At 45.1% G+C, this 17,041-nt stretch overlaps 2 protein-coding genes across 3 annotated transcripts in view; one reads left to right on the forward strand and one right to left on the reverse strand.

Annotated features, from left to right (window-relative positions):
- The window catches only part of TSC1 (TSC complex subunit 1), a 46,076-nt gene that overhangs the window by 28,512 nt on the left and 523 nt on the right, over window positions 1-17,041 (reverse strand). The window lies entirely within an intron of this gene.
- On the forward strand, window positions 71-16,813 carry GFI1B (growth factor independent 1B transcriptional repressor). 2 transcript variants are annotated; one of them, XM_049832741.1, is made up of 7 exons: window positions 71-4,540; window positions 9,877-10,005; window positions 11,543-11,689; window positions 12,262-12,524; window positions 12,797-12,934; window positions 13,395-13,560; window positions 14,027-16,810. In XM_049832741.1, the coding sequence occupies exons 2-7, from the start codon at window positions 9,891-9,893 to the stop codon at window positions 14,203-14,205; spliced, it is 1,008 nt and encodes a 335-aa protein (XP_049688698.1). In that variant the 5' UTR covers window positions 71-4,540; window positions 9,877-9,890; the 3' UTR covers window positions 14,206-16,810. The 2 variants fall into 2 exon arrangements, with proteins under 2 accessions (XP_049688698.1, XP_049688697.1); XM_049832740.1 differs by lacking the exon at window positions 71-4,540 and having other exon boundaries at window positions 4,559-10,005; window positions 14,027-16,813.

Consider the following 17,041-nt stretch of genomic DNA (forward strand, 5'->3'; position numbering starts at 1 on the left):
CGAGGAGCCCCGGGCGGCGGGTACGTCACGCGGGGCGGGGCGGGGCGGGGCGGGAGCGGGCGGCGGCCGGTAAACAAGGCCCGGCCTGAGGGGACGGTGGCGGCCGGCCCGGGGGACGGCGGCCCGGCTTCGGGGCTTGGCCTGCCCGGCGGCAAGGGCCCTCCGTGTTCCCTGTTTGCCCTCCGCCCGCGGCGCCCCGGGGGTGTGGGTCGGGACCCGGGTGGCCGGGGGCCTCGGCTGGGCTCGGGACAAGCCGGTTGAGGCTGCCGTGGCGGCGGCAGCCGGGAACCTGGTGCCGGATTCCGGCCTGAAAAGGTTTTCTAAGTGCCCGAATGTGGCGAAAGGGAATAAAAAGGTCTCAAAAGTGCTTCTCGTGTGTGTGGAGTGACGTTAACGGGACAGCGGTGTGGTCTGTACTGCAGAAGTCCTGGGAGGAAACTCCAGGGCAGGCACCCAAAACTGGATTGCTTTCTGCTTGATGAATATGCAAGGGTCATTTTTTTCTTCCCATTTTGGACCCCATAACACTTCATGCAAACCGTGGACAAGGATTATTTTCTTTTCTTGCTGAAATGCAGCAACTATACAACATAAAACATTTCATCCTTCTTTCTAGATAAGGTTTATTTTTCCTTGTGGAGACTCTAGAGTTCAGGAAAGAAGAATGGAAATTACCTCAGGGCAGGTTCTCCAGCCTTCAGTTTTGTATGCCACACCAGCAGGTTTTCAACTCAACGTTTCAATCCCCAGACCTGCGGGGTCTCATTCTCTAGGAAGGGGCGGTTCAGTGGGGATGCACCGAGGGTCGTTGGCAAGCTGCTGATCTAATTCTTCAATCAATGTGAATTGTCCTCAGATGCTAGTAGGAATCAGAGACGCTAAGTTTGCAAGGTAGAAACTAGGTGTAAAAAAATAAAAACAGATTAGAACCCCATCTGAGAAGTATCGGTTGACTTTTAACTTCTGAGGCATTAGTTGTGGTGTTTGACAGCTCTCATCCCTGCAGGGCTGTGATAGTTACTTCATGCTGCACCTGCAATAGGTCATCCTGCTTCTGGAGGAGATAGAGTTGCTTGGAGCCAGCATGTTTTTAATCTAGTCCTGCCTTGTGCCTGGCAATTAATATTTATTACAGTCTGGACTGAGTGATGGTATTTTTTCCTGCTGTGCAGAAGACATGTTTATTTAATCTGCCACAGAAAAGAGTGGAAATTAGGATGAGCTTCAGAAAAGAGCTGGAAGCAATTAGTCGTGTTATTTTACTGTGTAATTGCCGTAACATTCAAGCTGGCAAAGAAAACATGGATGCTACAGGAGGGGTTTGCTGCTAGATTTGAAAGGGAAGACGACTGCATTAGAATGGACATTATGTGCTATAATTAACCTGTTTATTATTACTGAGTTATACATTTAATTATTTACTTAGGATGCACTGGAGCATACGCTGTAGTAAGAATTCATGGCAATGCACAAAACAAAACTGTCCTCGGGCGCAAGCAGAACTCGCTGTACATCCACCATAGCCCGTGTGGGTCAGGGCCAGCAAAAGCCTATGTGAGCCCAGATAAGCCCTTTGCAGCTCTCTGTTCTCTGCTGGCCCTGAAACAAGAAGAGAGAACAGGGAAAATTATATCAACAGGAAGAACATAAAATAAGAATGACCACACGGGGTCAGCTCAAAGGTCCTTCTAGCCCCAAATGCGTCTCCGGCACTCTGTTTTTTTTAATTCAGCTTCTATAAATCGCCTTTTGATAGCAATTTCAATGGAGAGGAGAGGTCACAAGTTTAACAGGAGCCATAAACAGAAATCCAGGGAAGAGTAAGAACACAAGCCAAGGCGATAGCTGACTGCGCTCCCATCCTGCAAGTATTTGCTCCATAGGAATGCTTGAAGCAAAATAAAGAGTGAAGGGGCAGGCAAGAACTGAACCAGACACAGCAGTGTCCTCATCTCTCTTCAGGCATTCTAGCGTAGCAATAATAGTCATAAAAGAGAGTATCTGTGCCCATTATCTCAGGGATCGGTTTGTATGCAATTATATCTGGGCTTTGCGAGATGATGGCTACTTGGGGAAGCAGAACAGCTGATACAGATGTTTTATTTGCAGCTGCTTTACGCATAGGTTACTGACTCTGGGAGATGTAGTCATCCTCCTTCTCCGAAGAACTGTAACCAGTACTCTTTGGAGCACCTCTGAAATCAGCTAGCTGTTGAGGTTTTACTGAAGATGCCATTAGATTTTTTTGCACTACTAGTTTTCTGTAGGTTTTTTTGTGTGGCTGACTTGCTTTTACTGTCTCTAGTTTAAGAGCCACATTCTGCAGCCATTTGCACTTTATGTCAACGGGAAGTCTGTGCTCAGGGGTGCTGGCAGAAGCCAGCTCCAATGTTTCATAAAATAACATCTCAGTCCTTTCAGCAGCTTGTCATTTTCCTGTTTTGTTTAATTCCTGTAACTGTCTTCATATGAAACCCTAAAGCTGCAATGTACATTTTGGTTTTCTGTTACAATGCTTGTTTTTGTAGTGGGAAATGTAATCCTTCAAATGCCTGTGTTTAAGAGGATGCAAATCAGCTTCCTAGCACAATGCCTTGGGAACGTTTCTTTCATGCAAAACCCAGCTAGATAAATAAGGAGGGGAGGAGGGAGAGGGAAAAGGGATTGTTTGCTTCTATAAACAACAAGAACTAATTATGTTCAGTAAATGACAGATGGGTTAAGATGAAAATCTGAATCTTTCTCAATGTGGGTGAAACCTACACTCCTATCTCCGAGTTGCATCAAAACCCATTGCACAGCCTGTCCGGTGCTATGGGGCAATGACAGGGTGCGATGACAAGAGCTGTGACTTGTGGCTGTCCCGGCAGAGAGCGCTAAGGCCAGCACGCCTGCCACCACCGCCTGCCACGGTGGGATGCAAAATACCTCCACTGTGAATCTGAAGTGTCTCTGGACCACATCTGCTCCATCAAGGAAACACCAGCCTACCGCTGACCCTGTTGGAGGGCAGAAAAAAGGTTATTGCTTCCCGGTGCTTTCACTACCCTGAGCTGCCGTAGGAAAAGGGACCCAGCTGAGTCCTGGTTTAATGCAATTGACTGTAGAAAACAGTGAAATGCATTTGAAAGCTCACGGGGAGCAGAAAAACTCCATGCTATAAAGGCATTTCTCTGATGGCAATGTCTCAGTACTCGGCACTCAATAGCTGCATGGATGCTTATATATTTCTTAAATTACAAACTTTTTAGAAAGTATCTTTGCTGTCCCAGTTCCAGCCACGCATGGAGCGTGCTCTAAGCGCAGGAGGGGATAACCGAGGACACATACAGCTCATGCCACTGTGCACTTGCACAGTCAGGAAGATTGTGATAATCAGAGAATAGATGAAATCAAGGAATTACTTCCTGCTCCACTCCAAGCATTTGGGGACATCAGTTCTCTTTGTTTGTCCCCAAATAAGAGTTATGCCCAAGGATTCTGAAAAGAAAATCACTGCTCTCCAGCTCCTGTTCCCACCTCTGCTAGAGAACAACAAGGTGATCTGAGAAAAGTCACTTGGCCTCTGCTGCTTTCTCCCTCCTTCCACCCTGCCATTACAGGGGGGGTTTAGCAGTCAATTATTTCACATTTGCAAATGCATTTTCAAACCTTTTCTGAAAGCAAGCGATAGAAGTGCAAATTCTTATTATTGCTCTTCAAGAGCTTTTTGCAAAGATGCTTGTTAATGAGCTTGCTTAATGAGCTTTCTTAAATCTATATTTATATCCTATATACAGCTGTATATAGATAGAGCAATGCCTAAAATATGTATGGATTGCACACACATATGCCTAGGAAAATGAAGGCTGATTAACACACATCTTTTTCAGTTATTACTGTGCAAGTATTTATTCCTTTTTCCTTGGAAATTGGAGAGATAAAAGATCCATTCTGGAATAAAATAATTTTGTGCATATGTGCTAGATGGTTTTGTTTATGAGACTGAAGTATGTGAGTGTGTGTATGTGAGACAGATGGTGTGTCTGTTTGTGAAAGATATGATGCGTGGATGAATGTGTGTAAAAATACAGGTTTCTTAAGAGCTTTTTTTTTTTAAAGAAAAGACAAAAAAATGTCTGCTGGGTACCTTATTTCACTGTGTCATGCTCTTTGTCAACATGACAGAGGAGTATTCCTGCAGAAGGCAAAGCTGCCCCAGAAAGTGAAGGGTGCTGCCCCTAGGGTTTCGAGCTGGGCATCACGAATTCTCTTCCAAGTTTTCAAAGTCCTGGAAAGTTTTGATAAGCAAATACTTTCTGGGCTCTGCTTCTCTATTGGCTGTTTCTTCACCGCCAGATTTTGACACAAATAATCTGATTGAAAAATCAGGGAGGGAACAGGGGCAAAAAAAAAACAGAAAGAGAGAAAAGGAGAAGTATCTATTTCAGCAGACTGCGACTAAGTGAAAAAGTGGAAGAGGAGTCCAGAGAGAAGACGACGTCTTGCTTGTCTGGGGAGATTTCAAGGCGAAGCCAGTAAAGCAAAGTCCCCCAAACAGGTGATTGATTTATTCTTTTAAACACTTTTAATTTCATTGTTTTTCTCACTTCTCTGATATGTTTTTCTAAGCTTTTTCTTCTTCTTTGCTTGTGTTTGCAAATATGTAACATATTCCACTGTGTAAGTCAGTTGTCCTGAGGATTCCTTTATGATAATGGTTCACTTAATTCAAATGAGTCAAACCTTTTAAAATTATATACCATATACTTACTTCACTCTCACATGTGAAAATGGTAATAGTAGAACAAAATATAAAAGATGTGACAATGGTCTCAGATACCTGCATCCCAGCAAGCTCCATGCAGAAGGAATAGTTTCTGGACATAGACTTTTGTACTTAAGCGTTGAGGAGAGGGCATGCTATATTTTTCCTTTTAATTGCTCTTTTACAAGGCCAGACCTTTAAATTCAAACAGCAGCACACCTCTGCTGACATCAATTAATCTGTGCCAGTTTTGCTAGATGAGAATTCAGTCTCTCCTGTTTAGGATTTTTGCTTCAAACCTATCTTTTATTTTATTATTTTTCCATCCTTTCTAAGTATAAGCTGATTAGTGTAACGATTTTTAGCATATGGAATTAGCTATTTATAGACGCTCCTCATATACCAGCAGATTGATTCAATACATTAAGCAGGAAAGCAAATGATTTGCAAGTTCACACAGTAAGTGCATCTATATATTAAGGGGATATAGAATTTGTTAGATTGCACTATATAAGTCTATTTATCCATGGAAACCTAAGGTAAAGTTTGCTACAGCCAGTGGCGTTCCCAACATCACTAGGAGCTAAAAGAGGTTTCTAAAGAAGAAATGCTGCAATTGTATTCTAAATGTTTTTTCTAGGTACGACAGATGTACAAGCATTTCTGTTCCACTTCTCAGACAAAATTTCCACCACAATTTGCTACCGCTGCCATAATGTCCATTTGCCCAGTCTAACCACAGGAATTAAATAATGTTCTGCTCATTTTTCCACTAAAAAGCCACATTCAAATTACTTGCCCCAAGTACCTTCATTTTTGCAAGGGTGGATTAGTGAAGACATGATTAATTTTGTTATAAAGTGAAATTCTTTTTTAATATGACTTTATATTTAAGGAGTCAGGAGTCCATAAAACCTCTTATTTTATCTTAAAAATTCCAGACACAGGTCGTGGCCAGTTTTGTGCTTTTTTCCTCAAAATGTAGCCTTCTGAAAGACAAACTATTCTTTATTTTTGTAAGCTTCACCTTTGCCAGAAAGAACAGAAAAAGCAATATTAAGATTTAAATATAAATTAAGCAATGGGAAGGAAATAAGCCTCTTTTAGCCTAAAACTTTGTATACTCATCAACTTATATGAAGACATATATCAATTGCAAGTTAAAATTAAGTATTTCTGCTGAGTGTAGTGGGAAAAAGGGTTTCATCTCTACAATTACCCTTGTAAATTCAAAAACAGGATTACTTGAATTCAGAGAAAAATGAAAGCTGCAGAATGGAACTTGTGCTGCAAATTGGGTTCCTGATTCAGTGTGGCACAATCTTGCAAACACCTGTTCCCAAATACGGTGTTTCATGTTATGAATCATTTCACTGAAGGAACCAGAGGGGACAGCTCCGTAATCTAATTCAGTGAGAATATGAATTTCTTCTAAATTATATCGAAGGGCCCAATCCTGTATTTTTGGGTACTGCAAGCTTCCATGCAGTGAAGCGGGAGTTATGGCTTCACAAGGAACATAGGATCAAGTGAAATTAGGATCCTGAAGTCAGAAACCACCCCCTAAAAAACCCCAACCCTTTTAATTTGGTTCTTGCACAATCTCCAGTGTTCCAATATTACTTTACGGTTTTACATATGATACTCTGCAAAGTCACTAGAGAGCGTCACTGAGGAGTTGGAACATAGGAGGGGAACATGCAAATGCTGGGTCCACTTTCAGATCTGACTGGGGAATTTATAACTGGTAAAAGAAGCCCTTCTAAGGTGCTTCAAGTTAGGTACCCAAAAAATAGTGAAGCAGTTTTTTTTCCATTGGGTCCGTTTGGCTGTCTTTTCCTCAGGGCAAATTACTACAACATTATTGTACAGCTACTTGAATGGCAAACAAAGAAGGTCAATTCTAGCTGGCTACTGATTTTATATCCCGTATTGAATCCAAAAAATGCCACGACACTTCCATTTTGGGTAGGCACTCCTGCCCAAGCAATGAACTCCCTTGTGCACTTGCCAGTTAAGGTAGAAACTGTTGCCACAGGGGCTGGCAAGAACAGACTCCATAAAAATAAAGTTTAATTTTTAGCAAAAGGTTGAAGCTAAATTCTGTCAGAAGCTTCAAGGACTTTAAGATGTAGCGGGGTCTGTTGTCCATAGCACTACTTTCCCTGTGAAATATAGTTAGCCATTAGTAGCAGCTGATGACTTGCTACTGATAATCTTGAGTTTCAAGGAGAGATAGTATTTTTTCTCTCACAATCTGTGCTTCTAGCTTTCCTCTAACCCAGTTGTGTGAATCACAAAGATGGTCCAATGCAGTTGTTAATTAACTATGCTTTGGGCTCCCAGTTCCTGTTTTCTCTGTAAAATGGGGTGGGGGAAGGTAACTTCCTTTTGTAACGTTCAGTAGTACATTAAAGATTGTTGTGCTCAGTAGAGGCCCTTATCAGCAGTCAAGATACTAGACCAAATTTGACTTTTACATATGCTGGGGCAAACACATCCAGGAAAATCCTCTCGATTCACATGCACCTACTTTCGACCACCGTCAGAAGAGAGGGGCTGTACTTAGTGCCTTTGTGTACTTAGTGTGTGGGTACTACCATAAAACACTGCAAGCTTGCTTATGCCACCCATCTCCAACCTCTAATTTACCTGGCTAAGCTGTCTGGCTAATGCCATGGAGTCCTCAAGCCAGTGGGCAGGGAGGGTGACCCTTCCAGCTGGCACTGCTGGGTGCAGGCTCTCACCCTACATTCAGAGTTACCCACTGCCAGAGCCTCTTCCTCCACTGTGTAGGAAGCCCAGGGAAATTAACTGGTTAATTCAGGCAGAGAAATCCGGTGCCTAAAGCTTGCTGATGTGAATACACTCCATTGTGGACACAGTCCTGCCCCACCACATGGGAAAATCCCTTTGACATGAATGGAAATTCCATGTATCGAGGGGTTGTGGCAGGACTTTTAGGGCACGTCTGTATTGCAGAGTGCAGCTCCATGCACAGACACCCCATCTGGGACTGACCAAGAGCAGTGAGACCCTCTGAGCTAAGCACTTCTGCTAGGATGCAAGATGCACAGGCTCAGCAGAGCACACTACTAAAAGGGTTATAACCACTGCAGAACACTCCCGTGTTTGTACCAAGCTGGAGGTATTGCTGCGGCCACAGCTCCTCGCCAGGCAGAGATACAGTTCACTATACTTAGAAGGAACCTCATTAGAGAGTTACAGGACAGCAAATACAGCAACGTACTTCACTGCCCCTTCCCTCAAGTGCATACTTACGGTTCATTCTCAGTGTTGTTTTGTCCTCTTTCTAAAATTAAATTAACAAATCTAGTCTTGGCCTCTGTTTTCTCTTATTCATCTCAAGTTATATGCAAATTTCCTGGAAACAGGCAAAGAAAAACAGGTGAGTCATTTCAGAAGAAAAAATGGCTGGAGACACCAAGAGTTATCCCTGAAGTCATAGAAGAAACGGTGGGAATCCTGGACCAGCTTTAACTAGACAGCTACAACTGCATTTCCAAAGGCAGCTGGGCTGGTGAGCACCTGACTCTCACCGACAACAGTGGGCTTGGCAATCCACCTGCCCACAGCAGACCTCGCTGGGTGCATTCCACCGTACACATACCTGCAGCTGCAGGCACCACTGTAAATGTGGCCCTCAGACATTTAAACAAAACACCACCAGGCTATGTAATTATATTTAGCATGTAGGGATAGCACGGGCACTTCTGCACCCTAGGGAGCAGACCTTTTCCATCCCTGGCTGTTTGGGATTCCAGGAGCCTACACTGCTCTGTCCTGACTTACACAGACGCTTCAGGTCATTCCTACTTAACAGGAGCAAACTTTGGTTTGGTTGGGGTTTTTTTAGTAAATAAGTAGGCTACACTTCAACTGCTGTCAGGAAAAAACAAAACTTAAAACTGCACTTTCCCATCAACAGAAAGCCAGAACTTGCTGCTGACTTTACATATGAAATATAGCAAGATTTGCTTTTACTGCTACTATCCTGAACAATTCCAAGGGAAAATGCAAATACGTATGCAAATAAGGCACCAGCTGATATTGCCATCCAGAGCATTGAGCCTGTTGTCATACTGCCTACATGAGAACAGTTAGTAGCCATGGGGAGAGGGCACAGGGCGGGCTGGGTTCTGGGTAGTAAAGATAACAGATGCATTGCAAGAGAATTTTGTATGATTAAATTTCAGCATTTTATGTTTGTTCCTAACCAGTCATTTCAACGGTCTATGATATTTGAGTCAGATCCAAAAGGTAACCTCTCTCACCCAGCACTTCTGCTCGACTGTTGTTTGTCAGCCAGAACACAAAATACTCAAACTACGGCCAACAAGAAGGAAACCCACCACACATCATGGCTGCGGAGATTTTCCGCTGGGTCTCTCCTATTGATGTTGTTTCTATAATTATTATTTGTATAGCAATTTCACAGAGAAGCCCATATCATGGCTTGGGACTGCATTCTTCTAGGTGCAGTACAAACACTAAGACCCTTTCTCAAAGGTGTGATCTCCAACCCACGGTCCCCACTGTGTCCTCTCGGGGAGATTAAGGTCAGAGATGCGCTGTGTCCTGTAGCCAGAGCAAAGAGCTACAAGACAGAGCTCCTGGCTGCTAATGTACCTTTGCCACAGGCCCACTTTTGCTCTGTAACACAGCACCCAATTTAAGCGTGCCTCTGTTTTTCCACCTACGATATAAATATAGCAGTAGTTCTTTGCCTCAACCTAGGAGTAGGTTGTGAAGTGTAATTTTTATGGAGTATACTGTAATCTGTAATCTGCAATCCCATCTTCAATCTGCTGTCCCATCTCTACATTCAGTGGCAGAGACTATCTCGCAGTAAGTTTTTCTGCTTAGCCCCCTCCACAGCTATGTGTTTTCCCCAGAGTTGAGATCCATCAGGCGCCTAAACCCACACAACCACTCCCTGCTCTTCAGTTGGGTGGAAGGACCTTTGAGATGAAGTCTCTGTCTCCCTAGTAGAAGAGTTTTAATTCTCATCACTGCTGCATACAGGGTTGATGTGCTGGGGAAACAAATGAGAAATTACCCCCCAAACCACAGAGATTTACCTGCTGTTTTTCTGTGTTTCTGCCCAGGCAGTGAATGGAAAATGCCACGTTCTTTTTTGGTGAAGAGCAAAAAGGCTCATACCTATCATCAGCACCGCTTTGTGGAAGATGACCTGCCTATACTCATGTGGGATCCAATAACCTCTCCCTTCACTGGTGAGTTAAGCCATCCACTGGGCTTCTAAGAATACACTAAGGCAAATTAATAATTGAGTGGGCAAGCTAAGGGAGTAGGATGAGAGAGCTAAAGAGCAACTAAGGGCTTCCACACAGGGATGTCAATCTAAGGACAAGCTGATCCCGTCCAGTATGCCCTCTTTCTCTAGGCCAAATCCACACTGTCCCACTGAAATCAAATTTAGATCCTCCCTTTGTTTCCTGCTGGGTTGCTGGGGACATTTGAGATATAAGATTTCTGTGTGGAGTTCGTCACATTTGGGAAAGATGGCTAACTTCAGGCAACTAACAGCTGGGAAAAGAGCTTGCACTTGGTTGTCAGTCTTCTACAAACTCACAACTCTGCCACCTCGATCTCCAGCTTGCTATGTTCTCTGCCTGCATTCTCTCTGGACCTACATCTTCTCTACCTCAGTGTGTTACCACCTCCTCCCCATGATTCGCAAGGAAAGTTACAGCTAGAGTGAGAAAATACTAGTGATACCCTAACAGTGACTGTGAAAGAAGTCCTACACGCTTACAGGTGAAGGGCCAGCTGCTATATACTATATTAACACCAACCAACACTGCTTCTGCCTCCACCTGCTGTCCTGCCTCTGCTCCTGTTCATGCTCTCCCACAGCCATCCATGCAGTGGTAGGGCCAGGTCAATTATCTTCTTCTTTCAGGCACCATTCAAATTTTCTTTATTCAAATCTAGGATCAACTTATCCTTTGTTCTAGCCCTGGCTATCAAATTAGAGTCCAGCCCTATGATAAGTTTGATAAAAAAGAAAGGAGGTGACATTTTAATTTCAATTCCTGCCACCATCCTTTGGCCATTTGTTGTGTTTCTCTGGCACGCAAGAGGGTTTGGACGACAGGTGAATATTGTCCTTCAGCAGCCAAGTCCCATCTCTAGCAGAAAGGAGGCACAGGTATTGGACCTCTGTCCATTTTAGATTCTTACTATAAAGTCCACTTCTAACAAGTGCTGGTTGGTCTCCTTAAGGGCTGGGACAAGCATGGAGAAACGGGAGTGTAGGCAAGAGGAGACAAGGCTCTGTGGTCACCTTTGCAACTGCGTAAGCAGTTACCTCCCCTCTCTGCTTCCCTGCATGGCTGTCCATAAATTCAAGTTAACAATACTCAACTCTCTTAGGAGAGGGGTGGGGAGGTTAATAAGTTAGTGATTGTTAGTTACTCACACAAACGAAAATTATTTTAAATGGGGAAATGATTTTTACAGACATGTGGCTTCTAGGGTTAATTTTCTCTAACTATATAGGGTATCAAGTGTCCTATCATTTCTTCCCACCCCCCTTTACCTTGCCTACCTCATTCTGCTTGGAATTTCCCTTTGTCAGCAATGGGCAGACCTTGATTGCCATGCTGATTGCACCACTCTGCACTTATTCAGGGAACTGAGCATGGGCTCACGTAGCCAAGCATGAGTTCATACATTAGTACAAAACTCACCTGAATAGACTCTTAGCAGCTAGAATAAACTAACTGTGACACTACTGTGTGATTACAGCCATAGGAGACAAGACACCAGAGGATACCAAGAAACAGGACCTAGAATGCGGGGTTCCAAAACAAGAAAAGGACCCGTCTGAACTGAAGGAAGAAAGTGTCCCTGTCCAGTACCTAAGCAGGATGCTGCCAGGCCCTTCAGCTCAAGGTCTGCTACCCAAGACCACAATTGCAAAAGAGGTCAGGGCTGGGCTGGCTTATGGACAAGCATGTCCAGATTTTCATTAAATGGCAGCTCTTATTTTGACATCAACAGTCAAACTTGTCCCAGGCAGAGCTCATCAAGAGCATTCTGTATTTCCCTTTATGATTCTGGTCTAGATCAGCATCTCTCTGAAGGATGACACTATGATTCCCAATGAGTAAGCCTCCAAATTTCAAGGACTAATGGAGCTCTGTGCTATATGGGTCAAGGCAGGTGTCCACATGATACTTTTTCAAACACCACACGAAGCAGGGCTAGTGGGGGGGGGGGGGGGGGGAGGTAATATTCCCTTAGCATCCCCTCTCCCATAAAATTTCCTCAGGTTGAAATCAGTCATAATAGGAACTTTGTATGGGGATCAGGATTTGAACCAAAGAAGGAGGAGTTACCAACTGCAACTCCCAAGGTCAGGCAAGACATTAAATGGGGGAGTGGTACCTGGGGAACTTTTTTACTGGTGCCCAGCTGCAGGCAATGGCATGACACTCATTTCTCCCTCTCCTTTGCAAACTCAGAGATGGCCATCCCAGGTCTGCAGATCAAAGACTGCAGTAACACGACAAGCACCCCTACCTTCTACAAAACCGGCTTTTCTTGGGATGCTTTCCATTTGCCATACAGCTACCGACAGATGTCTTCCACCATGCAGTCAGCCCTCTTAGAGCACCCAGTTAGCCTGTATGGAAGCCACCTCCTGCCAAGCACCGAGCCCCCTCTGGATTACAGCATGCATTACTCCTCGGACATGGAGACCTACCACTGTGTGAAGTGCAACAAGGTGTGCCACAGAGGAGAGCCTCAGGGGTGGGGAGGGGCTGGAGTGATTTTCATTGCATACATCAGCATTTCACTGGGTTACACCAAAGTGCAATGCATGCGGCTCAAAACGGGTACCTACTTTTTCTCCTGACTAGGGGACAAGGGTGCTAGGAGTGATGCAGTTCACATGGCCCATGAGAGGGAAGAATCAAAGAAAGAGAAGGAATTGAAAACAGAGATGGAGACACAGCTGCCGCATGCCAAAAAAATCACTGGCATTTTGTTTTGCAGGTATTCTCCACTCCCCATGGACTGGAGGTCCATGTCCGAAGGTCTCACAGTGGGACCCGACCTTTTGCTTGTGAAGTATGCGGCAAAACCTTTGGACACGCTGTAAGCCTGGAGCAGCACACCAATATTCACTCCCAGGTGGGTAGCATGTTTCCAGAGAACCAGCTCTCCAGAGCTTGAGTGTTGGACCTTAGCTGTTGCTTACTCTGTTATAAAGGAAGCAACATTTCCTAGGTTACAAATGTGATGGCTTTCCTGTAGCAGCCAATGACAGTGATAGGAGCTCTGAAGACCATAGATCTTGGTCTCACAAATCTCAGACTGCCCTTGAGAATTCCTTGGATGGGAGGGGAGGATCGTCGCTACTGGTTCTTCTGTGCCTCGCCTCCTCCTAAGGGGTGCAGGAGTTTGGATCACAAGATGTAATCCATTTCCATAAGCAACCCTTCCCACATTCTCTTTGTGCTGCACCTAGCATGTCAGTCCACGAGCTGAGATTTGCTTATCAAATCTACTATTCTTAACAGTCTTAGCACTCTTCAAGCTCTGTCACATGTCTTGCAGCCACATACATCCCATGATTTTCTTTCCCTAACAGGAAAGAAGTTTTGAGTGCAAGATGTGTGGGAAGACATTCAAACGTTCCTCCACCCTCTCCACTCATCTCCTGATCCATTCAGACACACGGCCCTATCCCTGCCAATACTGTGGCAAGCGCTTCCACCAGAAGTCGGATATGAAGAAACACACTTACATCCACACCGGTGAGAAACAAAATATTCCCAATAAGAAAATGCAAATTAGAGTCCATCATGTTAATACACATATATACTCCCCAGACACAGAGATACTGGACCTGGGATAAGTGTCCAGAGGCACTGGAAAGTCATTCTTCTCTGTGCAGTAAGACAGCAGAAGGTCTAAGCATCACTGAGATGCATGTCCTCAGTGTGACCAGGAGGTGGTTATTGACCAGCCTTCAGTGCATGTCATGGTTGTACCCAGCCCTGGATGCAGACAGGGCATGGGTCGCACAGCTGGACAGGACTGCCTCTGGTTCTTTTCACCCTCTGGTGCTGAACCAGAGTGCAGACACATTGGCAGGACAGCTGGGCTGGCAGCACCCTGATGCCTAAGCATAGCCAGTGAGGTCTGAGTCTACTAAAGGGCGTTTCTAACTCCCTTCTCTCATCTGCTAAAGTGTTTCTTACCATTTTCTCTGCCCTGCAGGGGAGAAGCCCCACAAATGCCAGGTATGTGGCAAAGCCTTCAGCCAGAGCTCCAACCTCATCACTCACAGCCGCAAGCACACAGGCTTCAAGCCCTTCAGCTGCGAGCTCTGTGCCAAGGGCTTCCAGCGCAAAGTGGATCTACGGAGGCACCGAGAGACCCAACACAGTCTCAAGTGAGGGGCAGCTCCAGGTCTTTTCTGGAGCTCCCACTGCCAGTGCATGCTCCAGGGAAGAAGACTCTCCCCAGCATCTCCATCCAGCATGCGGCTGCCCACCTCATAAAGCTCATATAGCATCCTATGTTCCCCTGGGGACTGGCATAGTCATGTTACTGGCTTTGGTGTTCCGGCACTTCAGAGCCTTGCACATCCCAGTAGATGACAAAGAAATCTGTGGGAGCTCTCACTTTTCAATTACAGCAGGTACCAGCCCAGATCTGACATCACCTGCTCAAGTGCAAATCCAGAGAAATTCCTCCAAGATCACCATTACTCTGGATTTACACCGTGTGCAGAATCCAGTTCATCAGACTGACCAGCAGCAAGGTGGGAACTCCTGGGCTAACGGCAGCAACAATCTGTGCCAAGCTAGTGCCGTAACCATGTTCTGCTTTGATGGTTAGGAAGATAAGGCTAGGGCATGCAAATAGATTGCATTCAGTGAGCTGTGTTCAACCTGGACAGGGCTTCTGCAGAGACTTGCCCAGGTCATAAATTCTGGCAACAGGCACCTAAAGTCATTTTCTTTCAGCAGAGCATTTACTGTGATCAAATGACAAGTTAACTGTGTTGTATTTTTAGCTTGGAGTGGGAGGAAAACACTGAAAAAACAGCTCCTATCCCTAGCTGATGGCAGGGGTCTCTAAATGCATTCCTCACGCGCACCATGCTGCAGAGATCCCTGGGTTAGTGGCAACCAAGCAAGCTCCAAGAAGAGCCAAGTCACAGCGCTAGGCATAAGCTAACAAGCCCCATGTCTCAGTACCATGCGAGAGAGACTGGCTGCTCTTGGAATCCAGACTGGTATGTCCCACAATAGTTCACTGCATGCTGGACATACCAACTTAGAGCTGTCCTGGGCAATCCTGTGTCACTGTATGGTCAGGAATGGCCCTTGGATATCAATGTCAAGGGCCAGAGTTCTGCTTTCCAGCCACTTTTAAAGGAGGAAGTGACCTAGCCTGTACACATTGGCGTAGTATGCAAGTACCTTACAAATATTATACAGAGAAGTGGTATTTCCTCCTTCTTCCAGGTCTAGGGGTTGAAGCAAAGCACTGGAACGAGTAAAGAGCCAGTTTCCCTCCAAGCTCTAAGTTCTCACTATATAACCTTTGGCAAGTCACTGCACTGGGCTTTTTTCTCCACCCCTCCTGGTGATGTGGAGTCATTCACTCAGGTTTGTAGAGTCCCTTGAGTTCTTAACAGGAAGGACAAAGTATTATTATAGCATTAAAAAGACAAGCGCTTTCAGTTAAGCAGGGCATTGTAGCAGCACACAGCCCACTCTGTAACTACATCCCTGAACACATGGCCTTGGACAACGACACTGGTGGGAAGTAGCCTGGAGAACAGGCTGTGGCACTAGCCATTTCACTCCAAATGCTTATGAAAGAAGGCTGCCATCATGGGCAAAGAAGAAATGGTCCAAGTGGAAAATTCATTTACTGCCAGGAGAGAAGAGGTCTGTCCTACCCTCAGTTACACTGCTGTAAATCCAAAGCCATTTTTCTAAGACCTAAAATGTACTTGCCCCTATTTTATGCCGTGCCTAAGCTGTTAGTTATTAATACGCATTCTGGAAGCTCAAAACAGAGTCTGTACTCCTGGCTTTACTTGTACACTGTAAATATGTATTTATACTTATTCTAATGTATATTTTTATTGCACTATACCAGACAGTGACAACATGTACAGGCCTGCTGGGATTTATCTGATAAATCTGTTCCCTCTTGGTAACTGGGCTAACACAGTGTATTTCATGTTAAAAACATCCATTTCAAGAAATGAAATATATATGTATATATATATATACACCTCGGTCTGGAGATTCAGGCAGTGGGGATGGAGGGGCAAAGGAGAAGGGAAGGAGTACAACATTGCCTATACAGCTCAAGTGGAACTCAAGATGGAAATTCACATGCAGAACAGGGCTCCCATCAGGAACAAAGCTCCCAAACTTAGACATGAAAGAAGTCAGATCCAGGGAGCAGGGGCCTGTTGGCTACAGAACAGCCACGAACAACGCTCAAAGCCTGGGATCAGGGGACATTGATCTTCAGAGACAGATTCGTGCAGAGCCCCAGACAGGCAGCAAGTCAGCTCTCCAGAGCAAGAGGGCTGTGCCGCCACAGCCACATCAGATGACACGGGATTGTGTACCCAGCAGATGGTGTTATCGAAGCCCCCATTAAAAGTCTGTTGGCCTTTCCTGGGTCATGCCAGAACCTGGTCAGGACAGGGACTCCCAGGGAAGGTGTATAACCTGTGATGGAACTGGGCTTAGGGAACTGGTCCCCAGCTCCTGACCATGACACCAGGCATGCACGCACACACATGTGAACACTCACACATGTACATATGCACAAGCCTTACACAAGGTAAAGTAATTTCAGCTTATTAAAACTGCTGCCAAAACTCTGTTGTTATTGCCCTTGTACTCCACAAATCTGCAAACAGAATTATTTAAAGAGCATGTCAGCGTCTGAACTGCTCAGGAGTGAATACCCTCCAGCCCCAAAACACACGGGCACACCAGTACAGACTTCCCTGTCTGTGTCCTGGGGACAGCAGGTGTGTCTGACTCATCTGAACCTCCCCAATTTTGGCCATTTGGGGGGGGGGGGGGTGGCGGGGAGTGCTGGCACACACTGATCAGCACTGTGGCAAGACTGCTTGTAAAACCGCTCATAAAAACAAATCAGACAGCTGGTTCTTCTGAGCCTGCTGAACAAGGGCTACTGTATCCATTAGATTTCCATTCCTATCTTTGATTTCCACAGTACAGAGGAGGT

Source organism: Accipiter gentilis, chromosome 29, assembly GCF_929443795.1.
Source record: "Accipiter gentilis chromosome 29, bAccGen1.1, whole genome shotgun sequence".
NCBI lineage: Eukaryota > Metazoa > Chordata > Aves > Accipitriformes > Accipitridae > Astur > Astur gentilis.

Coding starts and splice junctions, on each gene's coding strand:
- GFI1B (XM_049832740.1), top strand. CDS start 9,816: ATGAGAAATTACCCCCCAAACCACAGAGATTTACCTGCTGTTTTTCTG. Junction 12,525..12,796: donor ACTGTGTGAAGTGCAACAAG/GTGTGCCACAGA, acceptor TTTGTTTTGCAG/GTATTCTCCACTCCCCATGG. Junction 12,935..13,394: donor ACACCAATATTCACTCCCAG/GTGGGTAGCATG, acceptor TTTCCCTAACAG/GAAAGAAGTTTTGAGTGCAA.